Source organism: Biomphalaria glabrata, chromosome 13, assembly GCF_947242115.1.
Source record: "Biomphalaria glabrata chromosome 13, xgBioGlab47.1, whole genome shotgun sequence".
Lineage (NCBI taxonomy): Eukaryota > Metazoa > Mollusca > Gastropoda > Planorbidae > Biomphalaria > Biomphalaria glabrata.
Window position 1 is genome coordinate 22,251,896 of NC_074723.1, and position 24,657 is coordinate 22,276,552.

Consider the following 24,657-nt stretch of genomic DNA (forward strand, 5'->3'; position numbering starts at 1 on the left):
CAAATTTAATTACACGACTGATCCAAACTAATTGATACAAGTACGCTTAATATAACCTTTGTTTTTTTTAAAGTTCTTTTAAAATATTTTTTTGTTTTTTTTTTTCGTCCATTTATTAGGATCTATGTAGACCAGTGTTTCCCAAACTGAGTGTCGCGGAACTCTAGTGTTCCACGAGCTACTGAAATAATTGACTAGTAGGACTAAAAATGTGCGAAGTGTTCCGTTTAAGGAAAAAGTTTGGGAAACACTGATGTAGACTTTTCCTAAACCTGCCAGATACAGGACTCGTTTTCTTTTTTACATGCCTCTCTGTTATCATGATATTTATAAGACGTAACGATTTATAAATCTATCACTGGTTATTATGACAACTACTGACAACGCGATTCATTATTTTCAAAAGCTGTTCAATAAGCTCTTTTACTTTAGAATGCGATTTTTGTTTCTTACCTTTTATAATTATAATGGGTTCTTCTGGTTTAGACATCGTGATGTTATCCGATGAAATACACAATAAGACTTTAAAATTTTTAAAATAATCCACAAGTTTTTTTGGAATTCACAGGAAAACAACAAACTCCTAGAACCACTTTTCAACCATTAGTGTAAGCGTACGTTCTCTGTATAAGCAGTTTAGGGGGGGGGGGGGTTCTAAATTATTTTTATATTGATGTAAACTTTTTTAAAAATCTACCTACCTACTGTCTAGTAGTAAACAGTTAATTATGTTTTGCTTTTTTAAAATAAACTTCCTAGACTCTAGATCTAATTGAAAATAAATATTGGTTGGTTCAGAGAACAAAAGGACAGCGATTGGTTCGAATGCTGGCGGTAAATAGCGGCAGACGAGACGGGAGATAACTCTGGCTACGCATTAAAAGCAAAAGGGAAATGAATGTGAAGAGTACATCAACAGCGTCCTTGTCACGCGCTGACCAAACGTCGAGATCCATATGTGACGATGACGATGGTACCAGACGAGATTTTTTTTTCTTATGTCTGTTAATTTCGGTGCCCTCCCCTTATAGCGACACTAAGGTAAAATTACCGGAAAAATTGAAGTTTATAGGTCAGTGTCTTCAAGTTGTCTGTCCATTCCACGGCAATCACATTTTTTTTTCTTTCAGCTTGCCTGTGTTACTGTTAAAACCCCAGTGGACGGTCCAGATCTTTGAAGGTCGGTGTTTTAAAAAAGTAAATAAACAAAACTGCAAAACGCTACGGCGTTTTGGGTAACTTCAGAAAAAGATCTGTTAGCCTGACTTCAGAAACAGATCTGTTAGCCTGACTTCAGAAAAAGATCTGTTTGCCTGACTTCAGAAACAGATCTGTTAGCCTGACTTCAGAAACAGATCTGTTAGCCTGACTTCAGAAAAAGATCTGTTTGCCTGACTTCAGAAAAAGATCTGTTGGCCTGACTTCAGAAAAAGATCTGTTGGCCTGACTTAAGAAAAAGATCTGTTGGCCTGACTTAAGAAAAAGATCTGTTGGCCTGACTTCAGAAAAAGATCTGTTTGCCTGACTTCAGAAAAAGATCTGTTAGCCTGACTTAAGAAAATATCAACATCATAATAACAGGTATTCACAACAACAACAAAAAATGTCACACTATACAATAGTTTCGAATTTTGTGCAACCCATTAACACAGTGTCTCATATTTATAAAATCCTAAAAGGGTCTGTCCAATCAACTCCTCAAAACAACATTTGATTAAACAATGACTGTTGTCAGATGCTCTGACGAATTTAATAGTTTGTTTCTTTGTTGCTTTCTAATTTGAATATTTTAAATTTAGTACATTAAAAATTAAGAAAAGAAAAAAATATTTATTGTTCTTTCTTTCTCATGATTAATATAAAAAAGATCTTTTGAAAGACTTTTTCACCTTCATCTTTACCGATCTCAAAATGAGTCTAACTAAAAAGGTTTTTTCGAAAGCGTGTTATTTTGTTTACTTTGTATATTTATGAACATAACAGCCTGGGCTAGCCATCAGCCTTAACGTAAAGTCCGGGTGGAAACGTTAGAGCAGACGATTAAGCGAATAAGAAAGCAAAACAGAAGCCCTGTTGGGGGGGCTTTAAAAAAAAAAGCCCATTGCACTGGCGGTAATGGAAGAAAGCCCCAACAAGCTTCATTAACCACACACTTTTCCTCAAGGGCCCTTTTTAAGGCAGACACCTGCGCAGCAGATGTTATACAGAAAAGGAATATATTGGAAGTTTCCCCGGCGTGCTCGGCCTTCGGCATCTACTCTAACCAGGACGTCTTAGGAACTGAGTAGTCGGTAACAGGGACGTTACAAATTATATCTGCTTAGATACCTGGCAGTAAGAACTGAAGCTCAGGCAAGTCGATGCAGGAGAGTTTTCTTGAGCCTACAGTTCAAAGAGTGTTCGACCCAACTCTAAGAACAATTACAAAGAAGAAGAAGATAAACATTTTTTGAAACTATTTTAAACCTTAGTGCTGAACACATTTAATAGAACTTCTTATCTCTAATAGGTACCATCTCATTAAAAGCAAGAAAGGAGGTCACCTGGTACACACTAGTACACAGAATAATCTTACTTTACTGTTCTAAAAGCGTGATTAAAAAATGGTGTCTCTAAATGCATACAAAATATTTTAAAACAACGTTTAAAATGGATTTGTATTACTGAACAGCTGTAAGTCTATATTACAGCTAGTACCATTCTTCAGATGCTTATAAGGTCAATGGTTGAGGATGAAAATGTGCGTGCTTTTGATTGTTGACAAAAGGCCAGTGTTACATATCTGCCTGCAATAATGTTTGGCAATACAACATTATACCACAATATCTCTGTACAAATGTGTATAGCCTAATAACCCCGACTATACAAGAAACAAATTTAAGCCCGTTCAATTCGGTCTGTAAAATGAAGACATTTTCTTTCATGATAATCTACCTATTACGTTGTTGTTGTTTTTAGGTCAAGAACAAGATCACATTGAAGTGAAATTTAAATGAGTAAAAAATTGTGATATGTTAGAGATGTGATATGTTAGAGATGTGAAATGTTAGAGATGTGATATGTTAGAGATGTGATATGTTAGTATGTTAGATGAGTGATATGTTAGAGATGTGATATGTTAGAGATGTGATATGTTAGAGATGTGATATGTTAGATGAGTGATATGTTAGAGATGTGATATGTTACAGATGTGTTATGTTACAGATGTGATATGTTAGAGATGTGATATGTTAGAGATGTGATATGTTAGAGATGTGATATACTAGAGATGTGATATGTTAGAGATGTGATTTATGTTAGAGATGTGATATGTTAGAGATGTGATATGCTAGAAATGTGATATGTTAGAGATGTGATATGTTAGAGATGTGATATGCTAAAGATGTGATATGTTAGAGATGTGATATGTTAGAGATGTGATATGTTAGAGATGTGATATGTTAGAGATGTGTTATGTTACATATGTGAATCCTTTACGGGGGTTCTCTCTCTTATAGCAGTTATATTTTGTCCTACAGCCTGCCTGGTGCTCGCACGTTTACAAACGGAGATTTGAGAATGAGAGAGAGGGAGAGGTGGAGAAAGAGGGGAGACAGAGATGATGGGGGGAGGAGGAAAGGGTGTAATATTGATTAAGACAAACTAACATCCTAACCGTCTGTCTATCGTGAGTACTCCGTTGTAGTTTTTTTCCCCCTTCTAAAAGTAAGAAATGATGTGCCCCTTTAAGTGAACTGATAAGAAAACAAAGGGGGCGGGGGGGGGGTAGTTTTTGTGGCTCTGACGACAAATTGTCCTAACACAACAGCGAGTCAAGTAGTAGCACAATTCATGTATTTATTATGTCTGACACTAGTGTGGACAACGCGCAAAAGTGTATTATGTGCGTGTGGCTGTTTTTGTTGTTTTTTTTTTGTTGTTTTTTTTGGGAGGGGGAGAAATATTTGTCCAGTATTTGTTAGAATGGTCACGTAAAGCCTTGATATGTAAACAGCTGTGTCACAGAGACGTCAACAGCTGTGTCATAGAGTTGTGACTCTGCCTCGGCGCTTTTATTTGTGTAATCTTAGCGGCTCCGCGTAGGGACACTTTTTGGTTTGTAAAATTGTAATAAAGTAAGGAAACAGTGTGTTGCTTTTATATGTTTGTGATCAGAGGCGGCACCTTAGAAAGAAAAAAGGGATATTTGTTTTCATCTTTTCTGATATAGTTTAGTTTTGTTCTTAAACAGGTTCATTTAAGGTACTGCTCAAACTGTGGCACATCATGTCTCTTTCACATCATAGCTTCTCTTATATTATATCTTTCTCACATATCACACTTTCTCACATCACACTTTCTCTCACATCAAATTTCACCCACATCACACTTTCTTTCACATCACACTTTCTTTCACATCACATTTCTAGCATATTACATTTTCTCTTACATCACACTTTCTCTCATATACACTTTCTCTCACATCACACTTTCTCTCACATCACACTTTCAATATCTCACATCACACTTTCAATATCTCACATCACACTTTCAATATCTCACATCACACTTTCAGTATCTCACATCACACTTTCTCTCACATCACACTTTCTCTCACATCACACTTTCAATATCTCACATCACACTTTCAATATCTCACATCACACTTTCTCTCACATCACACTTTCTCTCACATCACACTTTCTCTCACATCACACTTTCTCTCACATCACACTTTCAATATCTCACACTTCTTAACACAGTTCTTTTCACACTTTTCTTCTTTCACGCTGTTATCCCCTCCCTACAGCAGGGTGAACCGGGCATTGGTTTCATTCAAAAGATGTGATTAATAATCAACTAGTTGATTGGGGACATTCGAACTGAGTGCTCAGTGCAGAGTCAATCATTTCTTTATAGCCATTGACAGAAATTCTATCCTACGGTTTTAAGTCTTTTGCCATTCCCAAGGGTAAACGTTCAACAACAAACAAACACCAGACAATGGATACAAAGAAGTTCATACTTCGGAGGTTCCCAAAGTGGGGTACGCGTACCACCAGGGGTACGGGTAGAGTTTAAAGGGGGTACGCGTACCACCAGGGGTACGGGTAGAGTTTAAAGGGGGTACGCGTACCACCAGGGGCACGGGTAGAGTTTAAAGGGGGTACGCGTAGTACTTCGTTATCTATTGCTGATTTCATGTCAATACCATGTATCACGATCAGTCGATAAATGCTTTGTAAGCATGTTTATTTAAAGATCGCTTCTCAGATTAAAATAAACAACAATGAAACCCAACTCTGCTGCTTTGTCTAAACACACTATGATCCTTCTCAATGCTACAAATCAATGTTGTCTAGAATAGAACTTACATTTAGTTTATTCACAATTGTATTTTTCGTTTATTATTGTTATTTTGTTGTATGTAGGTCTACCATAAAAAAATGTGATTGTTATTTGGGGGGGGGGAGGAATTACCGGGGCGAGTGGTACTCAGCGTTACGAAAATTCAAGAAGGTGTATTAATAGGTCAAAAGTTTGGGAAACACTGTTCTTCTTGAATATGGAACACAAACATTCTCTTACAGTCTTTGTCTTTCTAATCTAATTAGGTCAACCTAGTCTTGATATGACTGACAGGTCGGCGTTATTGATGGCTGGCGATAAGTTTTCTTTTTCTCTGGATAAGGTTGCCTGCCAATGATCATCTAACAAGTAGTTTGCATAGACCTGGCCAGTATACATACAGAACATTAGCGAAATATGTCCGTCGAAATGATAGTTAAAGGTGCTTACTTGTATGCCACTTGTAGGCGGCCCTGCGGGTGAGTCTAACATATAACTTTATACAGAACCTTTGCGAATAAATCGAATTAAGTACTATAAACTGAAATGGGCCCCCCCAAAAAAAAGTTATAATTCATACACTTTTAAAAAGAACATTGTTGATTTGTTGTCTGGCCCGATATAGTAAGTGTGGGCTATTTTACAGAGTATGTTATGTATAGAGACCTATCATAACAACAGCAACCAAAAATAAAAAGATTACAGAGATATCTTATATGGGAAAAACAAACTCAGAAAGTGTTTCACTCAGTTGGCAGGCTTCAATGTTTTCATCTTGACTATCAGAAGCAATGAACTGTAAACTGCAGCACGACCTGACTTCCCTCCATACAAAAAGAAGACTGTCGCATCAAAGGTGTTGCCAATATTAATGAATTGTTAGGCCCACTGATGACATTAATTCCACAGAGTGCGGTGACCTATTAATGTTATTATTATTATTATTACATTATTAAAATTTATATGTGATCAAAGGTATACATATTGTGAAGATAAGTTTCAATGTAAACCTGGCCTAACTAAGGATTATCTAATTATCTAATTAATGTTTTTGTAAAGGTACGATCTTTCATTAAGATGTTCCAATTGGTTAAAAAACGTACCTCATATTCTGTTTTAAATGTGTCTCACACTTCGTCTGTTTATGAAACATTGCCAACAAAGTGTGCAGGCAACTTATATACATGCAAAATATATTCTTTTTTTTTCTTTTTTAAAGAAAGTAAACACTTTAATAACAAGGTTACAAAAGATAGTTTGTGTGTAAACACAAACTCAAAATCGGCCCCCGAAGTGGTCCACCCAGGCAGGCTTCAATATTTTCAGAAAGAACATCCGAATTAAATTATATCAAAGACAAAAGAGAGATAAGAATGGAGAAAGAAGGTTAACAGATCTTGTGTAGTGCCCCAACACCACATCAAAGGATAGGTGAAAGTGAATGTAAAGTTAGATGTGAACCTGGCCTAACTAGTTCCCCTTTCAGACCTTGTGGTCTATAGGGTAGATGATGTAAAGTTCATCTGTTTTTGTGGCCTACGGTTAACGAGGGTGTCATGTAGCCAGCACAACGACCAACCGCCTTTACTTTTCCCCAACTAATGTCAGGTACCCATTAGAGCTGAGTGGACTCAGAAGTTGAAAATCCCAGTCTTCACCAGGATTCGAACCAGGGACCCTCGGTTCGAACTAAATAAGTTAATTGTTTTGAAAAGGCTCAATCTTATATTCGAATCCTCAAAAAAAAAAAAAAAAAAAATTCCGCTACTAAGAAAAAATGTTCACGAAAATGTTGTTTATAAGATTACTATTCGTCTAGGCTCCCAAAGATTCCAAAAGTTAAAAATCCCAGTCTTCACCAGGATTCGAACCCGGGACCCCAGGTTCGGAAGCCAAGCGCTTTACCGCTCAGCCACCGCGCCTCCCCTGGCCCAACTGATGTCTAATTAATATTTTAATTTCGAAAAAGAAATTTAGTAAAATGAAGTTTTTAAGATTACTATTCGTTTTAAATTAAGTCTAACTTATAATGCATACTAATTAGCTTTTTCTCTTTAAAAAAATACTTGCATAACTGATTTTAAAATTAGATTTTTCGCTTTCAGGAAAAAAAAAAGTAGCCGTTGCATCAGAACTTTGAATGGTCTAAAATATTGTGATGTCCGATTTTCAATATCTTTTCTAGTTTACGAGATCTAAACGGGACGGACGGACAGACGGACAGACATTTCACACAAAACTAATAGCGTCTTTTCCCCTTTCGGGGGCGCTAATAATGTAAGTGGAGGCATAAAACCCCAGTGCAAAGCTCTCAGCCCCCTGGATGTGGTCATCATCGAACCACGATGGACGAACTATAATGTTAGTAGCGTGTATAAAATAGATAAAATACCTAATCTAGCACTAAAAATTATTTGTATACATTATTTAAGAAAAAGCAAGGTTACAGAGACAGTTTGTGTGGGATCGCAAAGGGAGGATGTTGATGATGGATACCCATGCAGCAGTAAGAAATGTCTTCGTAATCGACTTTTAGAAGTTAGTTAATGCAAGTCGGAAAATAACAATATGCATTGCTATATTTTTTTAAAAAATTCTACTCGCTCAGAAGATCACATTTAGCTATTGCTTAATGACAATGGTAAATCATACTTATAAAGAGCGATCATACAGGCATACATAAAGACAGACAAACAACAAAAACACAATAATAGCTAATCCTCATGAAACTTTCATTAGTGATCAAGAAATATGTGGATAAAAACATTTCGAAGTTTTCTTACAATGGGCATTGCATTTTGTAAAAAAAAAATATTAAAACAGGAGGAGGGGCGGCTGTAAAACTAAAATGGATTTTAAACAATGCTTTCTAAATTGTACTATTATTACAGCTATCCTCCTCATAATGTATTTGTAGTGGACTTATTGGTAGGACGACAGTGCATCAATATAATAGCCTCGTAGAAATGGTGCTAACGAAAAGCGGATGGTCTTAAATGAACTGGTCAAGGAATCGGCTAATTAGCAGAAGTCATGAATGTGTCACGGAAGATGTAGGCTCAAGCGATGTAGAGGAGAGTCAGCATCTCGTTTTTGATTGGAGAAATCTAGGCTTAGGGCCATCTTCATGCTGTAATACAGAACGTGTCGTGAACATATATTTTTTATTTCGGTATAGATACAGATATGTTTTTACAAAGCTTATATCAACTCACTCTGTCTGTCTGGTAAAAAGTTTGTACACGTTATTGCTCCGACACCCAATCTGGGATCAAGCTGAAATTTTGCACAATTATTTTTTTTCTGACAACACAAGAATCAATAAAAAATTTAACTAAATATCTAATTAACTATTGGTAATTAATAATTTTGTTTAGTATCGAACAAGGAAAAGAAATTGTAATTGATTAAACTGATGATGCAAGCTGATTCAGTGCACTTTCTTCCCCACCTCCCCCACCTGGTCCAGATAAGTGATAGGATCATATCACTTTGAGAAAGCTAAAACCTTAAAATATCACTAAACTAAAACAATTGATAAAAATATTTATAATCGCACAGATTTATTATTATTGGTCTAGATTTTTTACAAAATTAATTACATGACTAATCCAAATTAATGGATACAATGACACTTCGTATAAACTTTGTTTGTTTATTTGAAAGTAATTTTGTCAAATGTTTTTCTTGTTAATAAATTGCGGGATTATATTTTTTATTTTTTTATTTTTTATTTTTAGTTTAGTTTTAGTTTTTATTTAGTTTATTTTTTTTAATTGTTTGGCATCACCAAGTTCCCTTTGCCAAGGGCCTCCTATTACACAAGGCCACCCCTGCTGCAAAGTATGTAATTATCTTTTCTTTTGATGAAACGTCTGTAATTTCTAAGATAAGATTAGATTGCTCTACTCAACATTCTAGTACGTAAACCAAGAACACGGTAGTGCACGAGAACATATTTCTTCAGAAATCTAGACTGTAAAGACGTCAGCGTTACATACAACTGCTTCGTCCTTATTTTGTAACATAATTAAAAAGAAACGATATATAGATAAGTGTCTCATTCAAGACAAATTATCCAGCCAATCAAAATGACCCTTACAACTGGAGAAACACTGACGTATGAATTGCGTGCTATTATTAGCAAAACGGATACTGACTCTATATTTACACACAGCAACTGGTCGATGGCTTAGGTAGGAAGTAAAAACTGTTTTCAATTCTGCTGGTAAGTGGTCAAATATTATGTAGTCAATTTGTTAAAGGATATCTTCTTTTTTGTTTTACAGTAGACAGTACGTCAGCCTTGGACTTATTGTTATTAATTTTAACTTCGAATTGTATTTTTGTAACATTGAGTAAAGCTACTTAATTAAAACATGAGGCCATGCCCATAGTGATAGTGAATTGGAAATTCCCGAAATTATTATTATTTTTAAATTCACTTTATTTCAAATACCAACGAGACATTAAACCATACATTTCGCCAAAAAGATTTAGATATGTTGATTAATATTGTTACCAATGAGGCAAATACCATAAAAAAAAACCTAATGACCTAAATATGTATGTACCAAAAAATGTACTCAGTAAAGACTAGATCTAGACTCTAGATCTAGTTATTTTTTTATGACCTTTACGACCTATGTCCTACTTGCAATCACTGCGCAACAAAAAAGGGGACGAACTATGACCCAGTTTTGCTCCCTTTCTCAGAAAAACATTTTTTTAAATTAAAACACCATTTCATGTTAGAACTGAATCAAATGTAGAAATACTGACGAATAAAAGATATTTAGATGTAGTCTAAGTAATAACAAATATAGCCAAGTGGTGAGTGGATATTGGCCAACGTGTGATACATTCTCGCCTTACTGGTAAATGGATATAAAAGCCTAGTATGGTAAGTAGGAGTTTCCCCTTTCGTCTGAAATTCTTTATAGCGTTATAATTGGGTGGACTTAGGGGCGTCGTACAAATCTCGAATGAAATACAACCACACCCACAGAGTGAGGACTGATAGATAGATAGATAGATAGACAGATAGATAGACAGATAGATAGACAGATAGATAGATAGATAGATAGATACATACATACATACATACATACATACATACATACATACATACATACATACATACATACATACATGCATGCATACATACATACATACATACATACATACATACATACATACATACATACATACATACATACATACATAGTTAGATAGATACAACAAGAACCTACAAGACCTATGACTTTTTGTTTTCTCAGATTAATCCAAAGTTTTGTTGTCTGTGAATGGCTTACAGTCCACATCCTCCTAGCAATGATTCTTCCCTTATTCAAGCCATTACGTCGTCAGAGCAACTCTCTGCAGTGACTCACAATTTACTTCATAACAAAAGTCTCTTCTCGATCAATGCACTCAATTACTGCTTGCTGTACTCGTGTGGAAACGGGCCCAACATTGTGGTGCAGGCTCTTTTAGAGGCCGGGGCCCACCTGGAGTGCCGAGACGACAGAGGAAACACGCCTCTGATGATAGCCGTCATCAATGATCAGATAAGCATAACTGCCCTCCTCCTTAGCAAGTGTCCAGACGTGAACGCATGCAACAATGTCGGTGACACCGCGCTCATAGTCTCCACGTATTTTAAGTCGTCCCATAAAGCGTTGAAGCTTCTTCTGGAGAGCAAGGACATCAACTTGGAACACAGGAATCTGAACGGGTTCACCGCTCTAGAATGTGCAATCCAGGCGAACAATATTGAGGCACTACTGTTACTCATTAACGCTAACGCTGTCTGTGAGCTGCCTCAGAGTGACACTTTCGGCAATGTCACTTCAATGAATCAGTTGCAAACAAATGTGTACACTTGCTCCAGAAATAATGGAACTTTGAATTTGATTAAATGTTTTAAATTACAGAAGTTGACAGGCCGTTCATCAATATCCCTGGCATCCCAGCATAGAGATTTGCGTACTCTTCATTTTTTAACAAGTATGGAGCCTTCGGTTCTGAACTCTGACTGTGATACGTATCTCACATCCCTAATTGAATTCCTCAAATCTAGAACACAGTTGACGATCAGTAACAGTGAAATGGATATATTTAAACTGTTAACAAATACTTATGTATTGCTACGCACATGTCCAGCAAATACTTCTTCCGAGAACCAAGTAATGGAGTTGGCAGTGAAGATCGGAAATACTGTTGTTATTGAACTGCTCTGCGAGAACAATTTTTCCATCTCCAATGACGTCCTAGGCACGGTAGCGGCCAGTGGAAGTTATTTTCTGCTTGAAATGCTGATCAAACATGGGGCTGCTATTAGCAAAGTGGACAACGCTAATAGGTTTCAATACCGAGGCTCTGCCCTGGAAATAGCAATCCAAAACGAAGAGTTTGAATGTGCTAACCTATTACTCAATTCAGCTGCGTTCTTTGACTTCAGCGAGGCTTTGAAGTTAGCTGTGGAATCCAGTACGACAAAATGCTTAAAGTATTTGTTTAATAAGTTTCCAGAAAAAACAAAAAGTACAGATATGCCATCCGATGTACTGCACACTGCAGTATTTCATGGAAACTCCAGTATAATCAACATGCTGTTGGACAAAGGTGTAAGTGTCGATGCTAAACATGACAAGAAAACTCCATTAATGGCAGCAGTGGATTTAGAAGTGGTCGATCTGTTAGTCTCCAGGGGAGCTGACGTCAACATGGTTATCAGCTCCGATTTCTCATTTAAATTAATTCTTCATTATTTCGTTTCTTTTGAATATTTTCGGTACCTCAAAACAAAGTATACGGAGAGAAGTGATGCGTTCATAAAAATGCTTCAAGCAGGTTTGATACAACTTTTGACTCATCATGGAGCTAGGGTGGATAGTCGTGACTATTTCGAAAGGACGCCTCTAATGGTGGCGGCTAAAACTCACGACTCCTGTGACGTTATCAAAGTGCTGATTGGGGCTGGAGCAAAAGTGGACGAACTTGGCCTCGCTGGTGAAACCGCTTTACAGGTGGCTGTCCAAAGTGGTGGAGAAAGCAATGTGAGATGCCTCTTGCAGTATGGTGCCGACATCAATGCTCAAAGCGACAATCTGTTGTTTGAGTGCAGTGACACCAACATGCTGAGTCTTCTCCTTGAGAATAAAGCAAGCGTGACTGCTGAAGACGTTCGTGGAAATACTGCCTTGATGCACCACATGAGGTTCTGTGATGAGGAGTTGATCCAGTTACTAATTGAGGCTCAGAGTGACGTGAACCACACCAACAAAGAAGGCAAAAGCCCATTACTTCTTGCTGCTAAGAGCAATAATGTAGAGATAATGTCTTCCCTGCTTCGCTCTGGCGCTGATGTCAATTATTCTGTTACTAAAAATGACAAAGAAATATCTGCAGTGTCTATCCTGATGAAAAGATTGAGAACCTATAGAGCAGAAGTGACAGCGTGTCTGGGTTTGTTATTGGATCATGGATTAACTTCGAAAACTATCCCACCCTCTCTTGTCCACGCATTGATTTCTATGGGTTGTTTTTCTTTAGTTACAAAATATATTTCAGTTGGGCTAGCTCCCACAGTAGTACATATACAATGGCCTGTTACTGCTTGGCTTAAGACAGACTATTGTATCTCTCCTCTTGATGCAGCTTTGATGATGAAAAATGTCCAACTGGCTGAATATTTTATGAACATTAGGTTTTTAACTTCCAAAGATGTGCAGATGTTATCTCAAGACCAAGACATCAAGCCATACTTCCAATCCAAGAGTCGCCTCGACATCGTCAGCTTTTTGGACCAACACAGAAGTCAGCCTTTGTCTCTTCAGACGTTGAGCTTCGTGGTTGTGTCTCAGGCCCTAGGAACTGGGTCTCGGAGAACTGATGCCATTAAAACTTGCGGTCTTCCAGTGCCCCTTCAGGAAGCTTTGATGTTTCAGAGCGCCCCCCACGACATGGAGGACAAACAGGTGATGAAAAGATTTTTATTCAGATCTGCCTTGCACCAAGCTAAACTGTACAACTTTGACCCCAGTTACATGGACATGAACTTTGAATATGACAGCGATTATGAGTCTGACTCTGACAGTGATGAGAATTAAAATCACTTTTTTTTAAAAGGTATACTTTAACAGAACTGTTGAGAAACATTTGATTTTCAATATATGTAACTATTAATATTGAACGTTAAGAGATTCAAGAGCTGAGTTAAAGCCATATTGTGCGTCTACCTTGATTAGACCACGTCCACTGCTAGGTCTTCATTAGCAGTCTCAAGAAAGTTAAATTTAATATTTGTAAAGTATAACTTACAGTTTTGTAAAGTTCAACTTAATATTTTATAAAATGATTTTAAACTTTCCAATCGATATAGACAAAACAACTTATTATAAGATAGACCAGTGGTTCCAATTCCTTTACTCTACTGAAACACTTCGCACATCCTCAGTATTCAGCGTAACACTTTGGTTTATTTTTAGAGAGATTAATTTACGTGGGCGCCTACTAGTTAATTATTCCAGTAGTTCGTGGATCACTGGGGTTCTGCGGAACACAGCTTGGGAACCACTACGCTAAATTATACAACTATGTAGAAGAAAAATTATTTAACTATTTTAAGATAAAGTCGTTGCAATTATGTTCAAGGTATAGCAATGCTAAATATAGCATTCATTCTGTGCTAAAGATAAATGTTGAAACTGTTAAAGATAGATGATCAAACCATGTTAAAGATAGATAATACAGCCATGTTAAAGATAGATGATACAACTATATTTTAGATAATACAATTATGTATAAGACAGATTACACAACAAATGAGTCTTCATCGTTAAAGTAATAGTTAGTCTTATTGCCTAATTCTTTGATACTAAAACTAGTCGCTCATTTGTATTCCCTCCTTGTAAAGATTTGTTTGAACACATTGATTAGCATTCGATCAAACTTGCAAGCGCTTTGATGTTTTGACGGCCTTTTGGGGACAGTTTTATAGGCTATTGAGTAGTGGATATCTATTGCATTTCGCTTTCACCTCCTAATGTCTGTTCCTGTTGTAACTGTATTATTTCAAGTCTCAGTCCCATATTTAATTGTTTCTTCACATCGACTATTTCTTTTACCCGCTGAATCCTTTTCTTAAAAGCGAGAACTCTGGAATACAAAGGTCAAGCCGGCTAACAAAGGTCAAGTACTCGTTCTGTCTTCACACTCCAGCCGATCTCTGGCAGTGAGTAATTGGGTCACAGGATTGTGTCGTAAATAGATTCCCAGAATAAATACGGATACAGGGGGGGGGGGGGCGCCACTTCAATGAACTGTGGTTTCTGGTCACGTGATAAACAATTAGGATCTCTAGTACATTTTAAGCTTTCGTTCGTAGAATTACCTTTATTGTTCTAACCGTCAATCAAAACAATGTGTTTGCTATATTCATATGGCGTATAACAGTATACATATCAAACTCTATGCTTACAATACATTAACAGATTTATTAAAATAACCAGCCGCATGAGCATAGTGATGACTGTAATCCTTTTGAATAAATCCGAATCACTTTTCAGTGGCGTAGATAGGGAGGGGAGGGAGAATTTGAAATTCCCCATGGCTCCACTTGAAGGGGGGTGGGCTGCTACATGAGTGTTCGAAATTATTATTTTTTTACATGAAATATTACGCAAAATGCCTGGGTCCCAAATGATCCAACATTCCTAGCTACGCCACTGCCATGTGGCAAAAAGAGAAATGATAAATAAATACTCATTTCATTTGACCTTTTTACAAATATAATGATGTTGTCAATACTTTTAATTGTTATCGCTGCTGCTGTTGAAGTGTTTTGACTGTATTTCAATTGTTTTATTTCTATTTCAATTGTTTTATTTCTATTTCAATTGTTTTATTTCTATTTCAATTGTTTTGTAATACTTTATGTTAAAAAAATAATAATAACTGATGTTAAAACCGGAAGTCTTGATATTTTTTTTTGGTCAAGTCAACTCATTATGTATCTGTTTGTTCAGAGTCAGGGTTGCCACTTACAAACTTTGAGCCGGACATCAAAACATTCATAAAATCTCATCACCCTCATCCAAGTCATTTTTCAAATTTTATTTCAAACAAACGTTGTAATCTCAATAAATAATTTCACAATATTTTTTTTAAAAACATTTTTACTTATTTACTATATACAATGCGTGTTTGTAGTTTTTCACTAAGGGGTCGGAGGGCAACTTACGACTATATAAAGGGGTCCCTGAGTCAAAAAAAAAAGTTTGAGAACCTCTGAACTATTGCACATCACACACTTTTCATTCAACAAAAATATTTTTTAATTGTTATTTTACACGTTTTTTTAGGGCGCCACTGATTCCACCCAGCTATAATAAAGGGCGGTTGATCGTTGTACTGGCTACGCCACACCCTCGTTAACCGTTAATTATCTGCCCTATAGATCGCAAGGTCTGAAATGGGTTCTATACTTTTTATACATCAGAGCGCTTGCTAAAAATAGATTTTACATAACTCAAAACGGTTGTAATTAGAACATGTGCTATTTTAAAAGTCAAAAGACATTCGAACAAAGAAAATGTCCGCGCTATAAGAGGATGAAAAGTCATCCTAGAGCTAGAGGATTACGTAGACAGCGCACAGTGAGAGAACTAACACGTGGGCGGTTGTCTTTGAGTGGACATACATCCATTTATCACCTCCACATAGAAACTCTGGTCCATGAGAGAGACAAATGGAAATCGTTGTCTCTCCATCAACTGTATGTCCTTGAAGTGGCAAGAATAGTAACGGTGTTGCGTAACGTTAATACTCGTTCAAATAGAACTGTGTTTCAAGCTATGTGTTATGTAAAATAGGTAGAGGCGTACTGCGACATAATGGACACAGGAACTCAAGTATTTATATCTTACAGCATAGAGTTGTCCCTTTGAGTGAGCTCAGTTTGTCTACCTTGAATTAAGCATGCGTTTCTGTTGCTTTTTACATATCCAATTAATACCCGCGGCCTGGGGGTTTTGGTTGGGGTACTACTGATATAGTGGATTAAATTTAGATCTATGTCAAACATAGCGAATGTTCCCTTCACATTTTGTTTTTTTGTCAAGAAAATAAAAGTAGAGAATGACAGTAGACTTACCGTTTAGCACACATAGTCATGCGCTCAAATATAAATACTGTTATACAAAATTTCTTTAATAGAGATAAATTTTTTTTTAGGGCCCCCGATCGTGAGGTGGGGGGTGAGGGAGGACATTAAACAGACACTACAGTCTCCGCAATGATCTAAGGAACATTTTCACCAGATTTGATCAAGATTGGACTTGCGGTTTTGATTTATATGTGGGACATACATACATACATACATACATACATACATACATACATACATACATAAGCCTTACATTCTGCTTTATATATTAGATTTATATATTAGATGGATGAAGACGTTTAAAAGAAAACAGCCTGGAAACTTATCTTTGCTAAAAAAAAAAAAAATAAGATACCTAACCAGGAATAAAACGGTCTAAAATGAACTCAGAGAAACTTAATTTCTTTTTTTTTTTAATATTGTCGTAAATTAAATTTTCGATATGTGGCTCGGTGGCAGCAAATGATTGGGTGCCTATCGAGAGGGCTCGATTCCGAATTAATCTCAAGCTGAGTTTTGTTTGCTGAGTGCCTAAAGTCAGCATGGAAACCTTCTCCCAGATACCTCCACCAGCCATTGGTCCACAAGATTGGACAAGACAAGAGTGCACTGAACATGCATATCTCATGAAAGTTAGCAATACAAAGAGTAAGGTCAGATGACGTATGTCTATTTATAATGAGCTAACACAAAACAGCGACTGTCAAGCCTTGTGAAAGCTTTCAGTTTCCATGGAGTCAAGTACTATCACTACGTTCACCGGATCTTCCTGCGCAAACAAGCTATCTCCCACCAAAATATGTTTATAATTATAATCGAAAGGCGTACTCCACAAATTGATGATTTTAGTCTTTTAAAGAAAAATGTTCAAAATGAGAGAGGCAGGAAAGAAATAAGAGAAGAAATAAAAGAAAGGAAGTAGGAATGAAAGATTTGACAAGAGATGAGGAAATGTGACAAGAAATGAGGGAGTGTGTGAAGAAAGAGTGTGATAAGAAATGAGGGAGTGTGTAAAGAAATGAGGGAGTGTGTGAAGAAATGAGAGAGTGTGTGAAGAAAGAGTGTTGAAGAAATGAGGGAGTGTGACAAAAAATGAGGGAGTGTGTGAAGAAATGAGAGAGTGTGTGAAGAAATGAGGGAGTGTGTGAAGAAATGAGGGAGTGTGACAAGAAATGAGGGAGTGTGTGAAGGGATGAGGGAGTGTGACAAGAAATGAGAGAGTGTGTGAAGAAATGAGGAAGTGTGATAAGAAATGAGGGAGTGTGTGAAGAGATGAAGGAGTGTGACAAGAAATGAGAGAGTGTGTGAAGAAATGAGGGAGTGTGACAAGAAATGAGAGAGGGTGACAAAAAATGAGGGAGTGTGTGAAGAAATGAGGGAGTGTGACAAGAAATGAGGGAGTGTGTGAAGAGATGAAGGAGTGTGACAAGAAATGAGAGAGTGTGTGAAGAAATGAGGGAGTGTGACAAGAAATGAGAGAGTGTGACAAGAAAAGAGGGAGTGTGTGAAGAAATGAGGGAGTGTGACAAGAAATGAGAGAGTGTGACAAGAAATGAGGGAGTGTGTGAAGAAATGAGAGAGTGTGACAAGAAATGAGGACTGTGTGAAGAAATGAGGGAGTGTGTGAAGAAATGAGGGAGTGTGTGAAGAAATGAGGGAGTGTGTGAAAAAATGAGAGAGTGTGTGAAAAAATGAGAGAGTGTGACAAGAAATGAGGGACTATGTGAAGAAATGAGGGAATGTGTGAAGACATGAGGGAGTGTGACAGGAAATGAGGGAGTGTGTGAAGAAATGAGGGAGTGTGTGAAGAAAGAGTGTTGAAGAAATGAGGGAGTGTGACAAAAAATGAGGGAGTGTGTGAAGAAATGAGAGAGTGTGTGAAGAAATGAGGGAGTGTGTGAAGAAATGAGGGAGTGTGACAAGAAATGAGGGAGTGTGTGAAGGGATGAGGGAGTGTGACAAGAAATGAGAGAGTGTGTGAAGAAATGAGGGAGTGTGACAAGAAATGAGAGAGTGTGACAAGAAAAGAGGGAGTGTGTGAAGAAATGAGGGAGTGTGACAAGAAATGAGAGAGTGTGACAAGAAATGAGGACTGTGTGAAGAAATGAGGGAGTGTGTGAAGAAATGAGGGAGTGTGTGAAGAAATGAGGGAGTGTGTGAAAAAATGAGAGAGTGTGTGAAAAAATGAGAGAGTGTGACAAGAAATGAGGGACTATGTGAAGAAATGAGGGAATGTGTGAAGACATGAGGGAGTGTGACAGGAAATGAGGGAGTGTGTGAAGAAATGAGGGAGTGTGTGAAGAGATGAGGAAGTGTGACAAGAGTGTGACAAGAAATGAGGGACTGTGTGAAAAAATGAGGGAGTGTGTGAAGAAATGAGGGAGTGTGTGAAGAAATGAGGGAGTGTGATAAGAAATGAGAGAGGGTGACAAAAAATGAGGGAGTGTGACAAGAAATGTGGGAGTGTATGAAGAGATGAAGGAGTGTGACAAGAAATGATAGAGTGTGTGAAGAAATGAGGGAGTGTGACAAGAAATGAGAGAGTGTGACAAGAAAAGAGGGAGTGTGTGAAGAAATGAGGGAGTGTGACAAGAAATGAGAGAGTGTGACAAGAAATGAGGGCGTGTGTGAAGAAATGAGAGAGTGTGTGAAGAAATGAGGGACTGTGAAGAAATGAGGGAGTGTGTGAAGAAAGGAGGGAGTATGACAAGATATGAGGGACTGTGTGAAGAAATGAGGGAGTATGTAAAGAAATGAGGGAGTGTGTACAGAAATGAGGGAGTGTGTGAAGAAATGAGAGAGTGTGTGAAGAAAGAGTGTGTGAAGAAATGAGGGAGTGTGACAAGAAATGAGGGACTGTGTGAAGAAATGAGGAAGTGTGTGAAGAAATGAGGGAGTGTGACAAGTAATGAAGGAGTGTGACAAGAAATGAGGGACTGTGTGAAGAAATGAGGAAGTGTGTGAAGAAATTAGGGAGTGTGTGAAGAAAGAGTGTGTGAAGAAATGAGGGAGTGTGTGAAGAAATGAAGGAGTGTGACAAGAAATGAGAGAGTGTGATCAGAAAAGAGGGAGTGTGTGAAGAAATGAGGGAGTGTGTGAAGAAATGAGGGAGTGTGTGAAGAAATGAGAGAGTGTGACAAAAAATGAGGGAGTGTGTGAAGGAAAAAGGGAGTGTGTGAAGAAATGAGGGAGTGTGTGAAGAAATGAGGGAGTGTGTGAAGAGATGAGGGAGTGTGACAAGAAATGAGAGAGTGTGTGGAGAAATGAGAGAGTGTGTGAAGAAATGAGAGAGTGTGTGAAGAAATGAGAGAGTGTGTGAAGAAATGAGGGAGTGTGACAAGAAATGAGAGAGTGTGACAAGAAATGAGGGAGTGTATGAAGAAATGAGGGAATGTGTGAAGAAATGAGGGAGTGTGTGAAGAAATGAGAAAGTGTGATAAGAAATGAGGGAGTGTGTGAAGAAATGAGAGAGTGTGACAAGAAATGAGAGTGTTTGAAGAAATGAGGGAGTGTGTGAAGAAATGAGGGAGTGTGTAAAGAAATGAGGGAGTGTGTGAAGAGATGAGGGAGTGTGTGAAGAAAGAGTGTGTGAAGAAATGAGTGAGAGTGTAAGAAATGAGAGAGTGTAACAAGAAATGAGGGAGTGTGTGAAGAGATGTGTGAGTTTGAGGAGACATGGCAGGACTAATGTTTCCTTCACTACTAGATGGATCTGAGATGAACTCCTATTGAAAAATTGGAGCAGGAAGGACTAGTCCTCCCGTAGTGCTCTGGCAAGAAACTTAGCCGTTCGGCGTAGTGCCTCATAGCTACCATACAAGTCGAGTCACTGCTCATCTCGCGGAGCTGGGGACACTCGTACAGGACGTGCGACACTGTTTCGACGCTCTCTCTACAGTGACGGCATCGGGAGTCAAAGTTAGTGCGGAACCGGGCAAAGTATGCCCCAATAGGACAATGTTCCGTCCTGCACTGCGCAACTATTGACTGCTCTGACCTCATCAGTCGCCACCATGGATCGTCGCGATCTGGGTGACGCATGTGCTGCCAGACACCACGTGCTCTGTCGGATTCCTCCCAGGACTTTAACCACTTCTCATGAATGAGTGCTCGGATTTGTGCCGTTGCTTGTAAGTACGTGCTTGGTGCTTCGAGGTGTGTGGCTGCTAAAGCACCCTCCCTTGCGAGGGCGTCTGCCGTTTCATTACCCCTCACGCCGCAATGTGAAGGCGCCCACTGCATGAAAACAACAGCTCCAATAGCTAGGCGGATGTTATCTGCGGCGCCGATTGCCTCTAACCCATAGCTTGGAGACTGGAGCGACAGTCGGAGACTAGTACCACAGTGGTGGCACCAGTTTCGTGTTGGGTCATTCGGGCCCTAATGGCCTCAAACGCCCGAGTTATCCCTGTTAGCTCGGCGTACATGGAGCATGCGGCGTAGCCGCATGGACCAGAGAGCCAGTCTGGTTCTGTCCGGTCAGGGTAGACTATAAGGGCCCCGCACCCTGATCTATCGGGGTCCCTCAATACCGACCCATCGGTATAGCAGAAAATGGCATCTGATGGGTAGGACTTTATGGTTACTGATGCCAAGTTTTGAAGAATGGCAGGTGTTAATCGCCTCTTGGTGGCTCCCTCTTGCCCTATCAGGGTCAGGTTTATTAGTGGGGAAGGCAATCTCCTCCACGGAGGGCATGTACTAATCCTTCTAATGGGAATTCAATCAGTGGAGAGCCCAGCTGATTTAGACAAATTGGCCGCAATATGGATGGATCAGATCCAATGAGAAATTGAACTTTATGAAGACACAATACAAAAATGTAAGTTGTTTTAATGGTCTTCTCTTCTCCTCGAAGAGTTTCCAATAATTACCAAACAAATTGTGATTACTATGAATAGGTTCATTTATTTCGACAGTAGGCCCAGATATATAAGTATCATACACAGGAGTAGCTATAGAGAGAAACATAAATAGAGAGGGATAGAGGGACATACAGACAGAGACAGACATGGGAAACACAGAGAGATGAGGCGGGGAGAGGACTGGAATAAAAGAAAAAAAGAATACATAAGAACGTCAATCAGTGAAGCTTTTTCAATGTGATACAAGGATAGGTTCTCTTAGAGAAATTTATAACAATATATTAATCATGGTAGATTGGCTTTGCTGGCACTATCCCATTATACATTATAGAACAGGACATAGAACTAGAAAAACTATGACAAATTAGATTCTGAGAAATCTGATCCGAACACCACCGAACAAAAAAAAAACTTTAAAAAAAAATGTTTAAGAATATTTTCCAAAAGTTGCTTTTTATGATGACTACGTTGTCTGTTAAATTTTAGTATTCCTTTATCTATAAAAGAAAAATTGCTCAAGTCGGTATATATAGTATACTTGATATACTGATATGTAGATCTAAAAGACAATCGATAAAAATATTAAAAAATAAAAAAAAGATAAATAGATTTTGAGAAAACTCAAATCACATTACTTGAATTATTTCTTGTCAAATACATAAATGCGAATCACTGTCATATCTCTCAATACTGCATGTTTCATCTCCATTTTTCAATGTAAAACAAAATTAATTAATTAGCACTAATAAATTAATTAATCGGTTAATTGTTTTTATTGATCTACGTGTTGGTATCGTGGATAAGTTCTCGCGAAATTTCAACTTGATCCTAGGATGGGAATGGGGAGAACAAAACTGTAAAAAGTACCCCCCCCCCCCACAGACAGGCGGGGAGTGAGCTGATATACATAGGGCCTCTTGGAGTCACCAAGCTTTGTACAAATCTAGCTATAGAGTTCTCATCCTTCATCTATCGAGTACAGTTTTCTATTTTATTCCCCGCATCCAAAGTTGACATGAGATGAAGTTTTTTGTCTGTACACTTCTATTGTGTCCGCGTGCACGATCTCCCTGGAATTGTTGTAATTGGCTATAGTGGTTGGTTGTTATGTTGTTGTTTTTATTGAGTTTGTATATGTGTACATATTTCATAATGTTTTTGTTCAACTTAAATGTTAACATGCATTTAATCTAAAGTTTGCTTAAATTGGGAATATGTCTTCGGATATAGTGGATGCGTGCTCCACCTTAACAGCATAACGCAGAGGATAAGTCTTAACATGTTCTCATGCGTTATTATTTGGCTGTTAAGGTTCATGTTTACAGATAACGTCAGAGACACATACAAAGTTTTCTAAAAATTAAGCTTCAGAAGAAAAAAAAAACAGTTTGTTTATATGAAATAGTATTTCTATGTACGTTTTTTGTATATTTTTAAATATATATTTATTTTAGTTAAACATGATTAAATATCCCACTAAGGCGTGACTAAAGGGTTATCTGAAGCACAGACCTATGTAATAACAAGGTTACAAAAGACAGTTTGTGTGGAAACACAAACTCAAAATCGGCCCCCGAAGTAAAATGTTTTACATAATTCGGATAATCCTTCAGAGTTGAAGATAGTTTACTTCCTAGTCCAAACCTCCCGCAGGACGACGGGGGATGGGAGCAGGCAGGGTTTGAACCTTCGATCGTCGATAAATCAAAACGACAGTCCAGCGCGCAAACCGCACGACCAGTGGTCCACTCAAGTGAAATGAAATTATATCAAAGACAAATGAGAGATAAGAATGGAGAAAGAAGGTTAACAGATCTTGTGTAGTGCCCCAACCGTCCCGCGGATCAGAGGATACGTGAAAGTGAATGTAAAGTTAGATGTGAACCTGGCCTAACAAGTTTGTGGTCTATAGGGCAGATGATGTAAAGTTCATCTGTTTTTGTGGCCTACGGTTAACGAGGGTGTCATGTAGCCAGCACAACGACCAACCGCCTTTGCTTTTCCCCAACTAATGTCAGGTACCCATTAGAGCTGGGTAGACTCAGAAGTTGAAAATTCCAGTCTTCACCAGGATTCGAACCAGGGACCCTCGGTTCGAACTAAATAAGTTAATTGGTTTGAAAAGGCTCAATCTTATATCGAATCCTCAAAAAAAAAAAAAAATTCCGCTTTTTATATAAAAAAAAGTGTTCACGAAAATATAGTTTATAAGATTAATATTCGTCTTAAATTAGGTCTAACATATAATGCATACTAATTAGCTTTTTCTTATAAAAACTGCTTGCATAATTTATTTTAAAAATTAGAATTTTCGCTTTCAGGAAAAAAAAAGTAGCCGTTGCATCAGAACTTTGAATGGTCTAAAATATTGTGAAGTCGGATTTTCAATATCTCTTCTAGTTTACGAGATCTAAACGGGACGGACGGACAGACGGACAGACATTTCGCACAAAACTAATAGCGTCTTTTCCCCTTTCGGGGGCCGCTAAAAATTACTTCATCAAATATAAGACATGACCTAATTAAATTCTTGGAAACACACGTGTAGAAGGTCACGTCTCTTATCCAATGTGCTGGAATTATTGAAATATGTAGTCATTATATACAATCACTAGGTAGAGTTGGGTGACACACTTCTTGGAAACCTCTGTTAGGGAAGACAACAGTGAAGAAAACATTTTCCCCAGTCTTCCACACCACGTTGTAATGAAGAATGGGAAGAATGAAAGAAAGGCTCCTGTAAACTGTCTTTCCCTCCACACCGCTATGCGCCAGAGCCGTACGCTGCAGAGAGTGATTCTTCACGGCTAGCGGTGGTGCATTCTAAGGAATACGGAGGAATCTCTCGTGAGATCGGTCTCCGGCCTCGTTTGGAGAGATGAGCAGTGTGCCACATATATAAGTGAGATTTAATGATCATCTAGTCGATGGGAGACCTCCAAACAGTGCGGTCGGTTATGAGCCAATCTCTCATTCCTGGTCTCTGGATAAAATTCTTCCCTTTCTTCAAGGAGCATAAGAGATCGCAAGCTGGAACCTTATGGGTTTTGTATATTTAATGTCTCTAGCATTTACAACAAGGTCATATTTACAACTAATGAATACCTTAGGGCTAAATAATCTTTGAAGAAACAAGTAATGTGTAAGAAAAGCTAATTTTAATTCATCGCATACCAATGTTTGCCATAGAAAGGAAAGGACTGGACCCGATACACCAATGGAAATAGAAGATTTTTTAGATATAACATTCAGTTGATGATAACTTAGGACGACGAGGATTAAGATGGTGAGGTC

At 38.0% G+C, this 24,657-nt stretch overlaps 2 protein-coding genes across 8 annotated transcripts in view; one reads left to right on the top strand and one right to left on the bottom strand.

The window, feature by feature from the left end:
* The window catches only part of LOC106057400 (rap1 GTPase-activating protein 1-like), a 508,422-nt gene that overhangs the window by 428,332 nt on the left and 55,433 nt on the right, over nt 1-24,657 (bottom strand). The gene's annotated exons all lie outside the window — the stretch shown is intronic.
* LOC106057446 (ankyrin repeat domain-containing protein 17-like) lies at nt 9,436-15,301 on the top strand. 2 transcript variants are annotated; one of them, XM_013214626.2, is made up of 2 exons: nt 9,436-9,556; nt 10,608-15,301. In XM_013214626.2, the coding sequence occupies exon 2, from the start codon at nt 10,635-10,637 to the stop codon at nt 13,440-13,442; it is 2,808 nt and encodes a 935-aa protein (XP_013070080.2). In that variant the 5' UTR covers nt 9,436-9,556; nt 10,608-10,634; the 3' UTR covers nt 13,443-15,301. The 2 variants fall into 2 exon arrangements, with proteins under 2 accessions (XP_013070080.2, XP_013070082.2); XM_013214628.2 differs by lacking the exon at nt 9,436-9,556 and adding an exon at nt 10,004-10,231.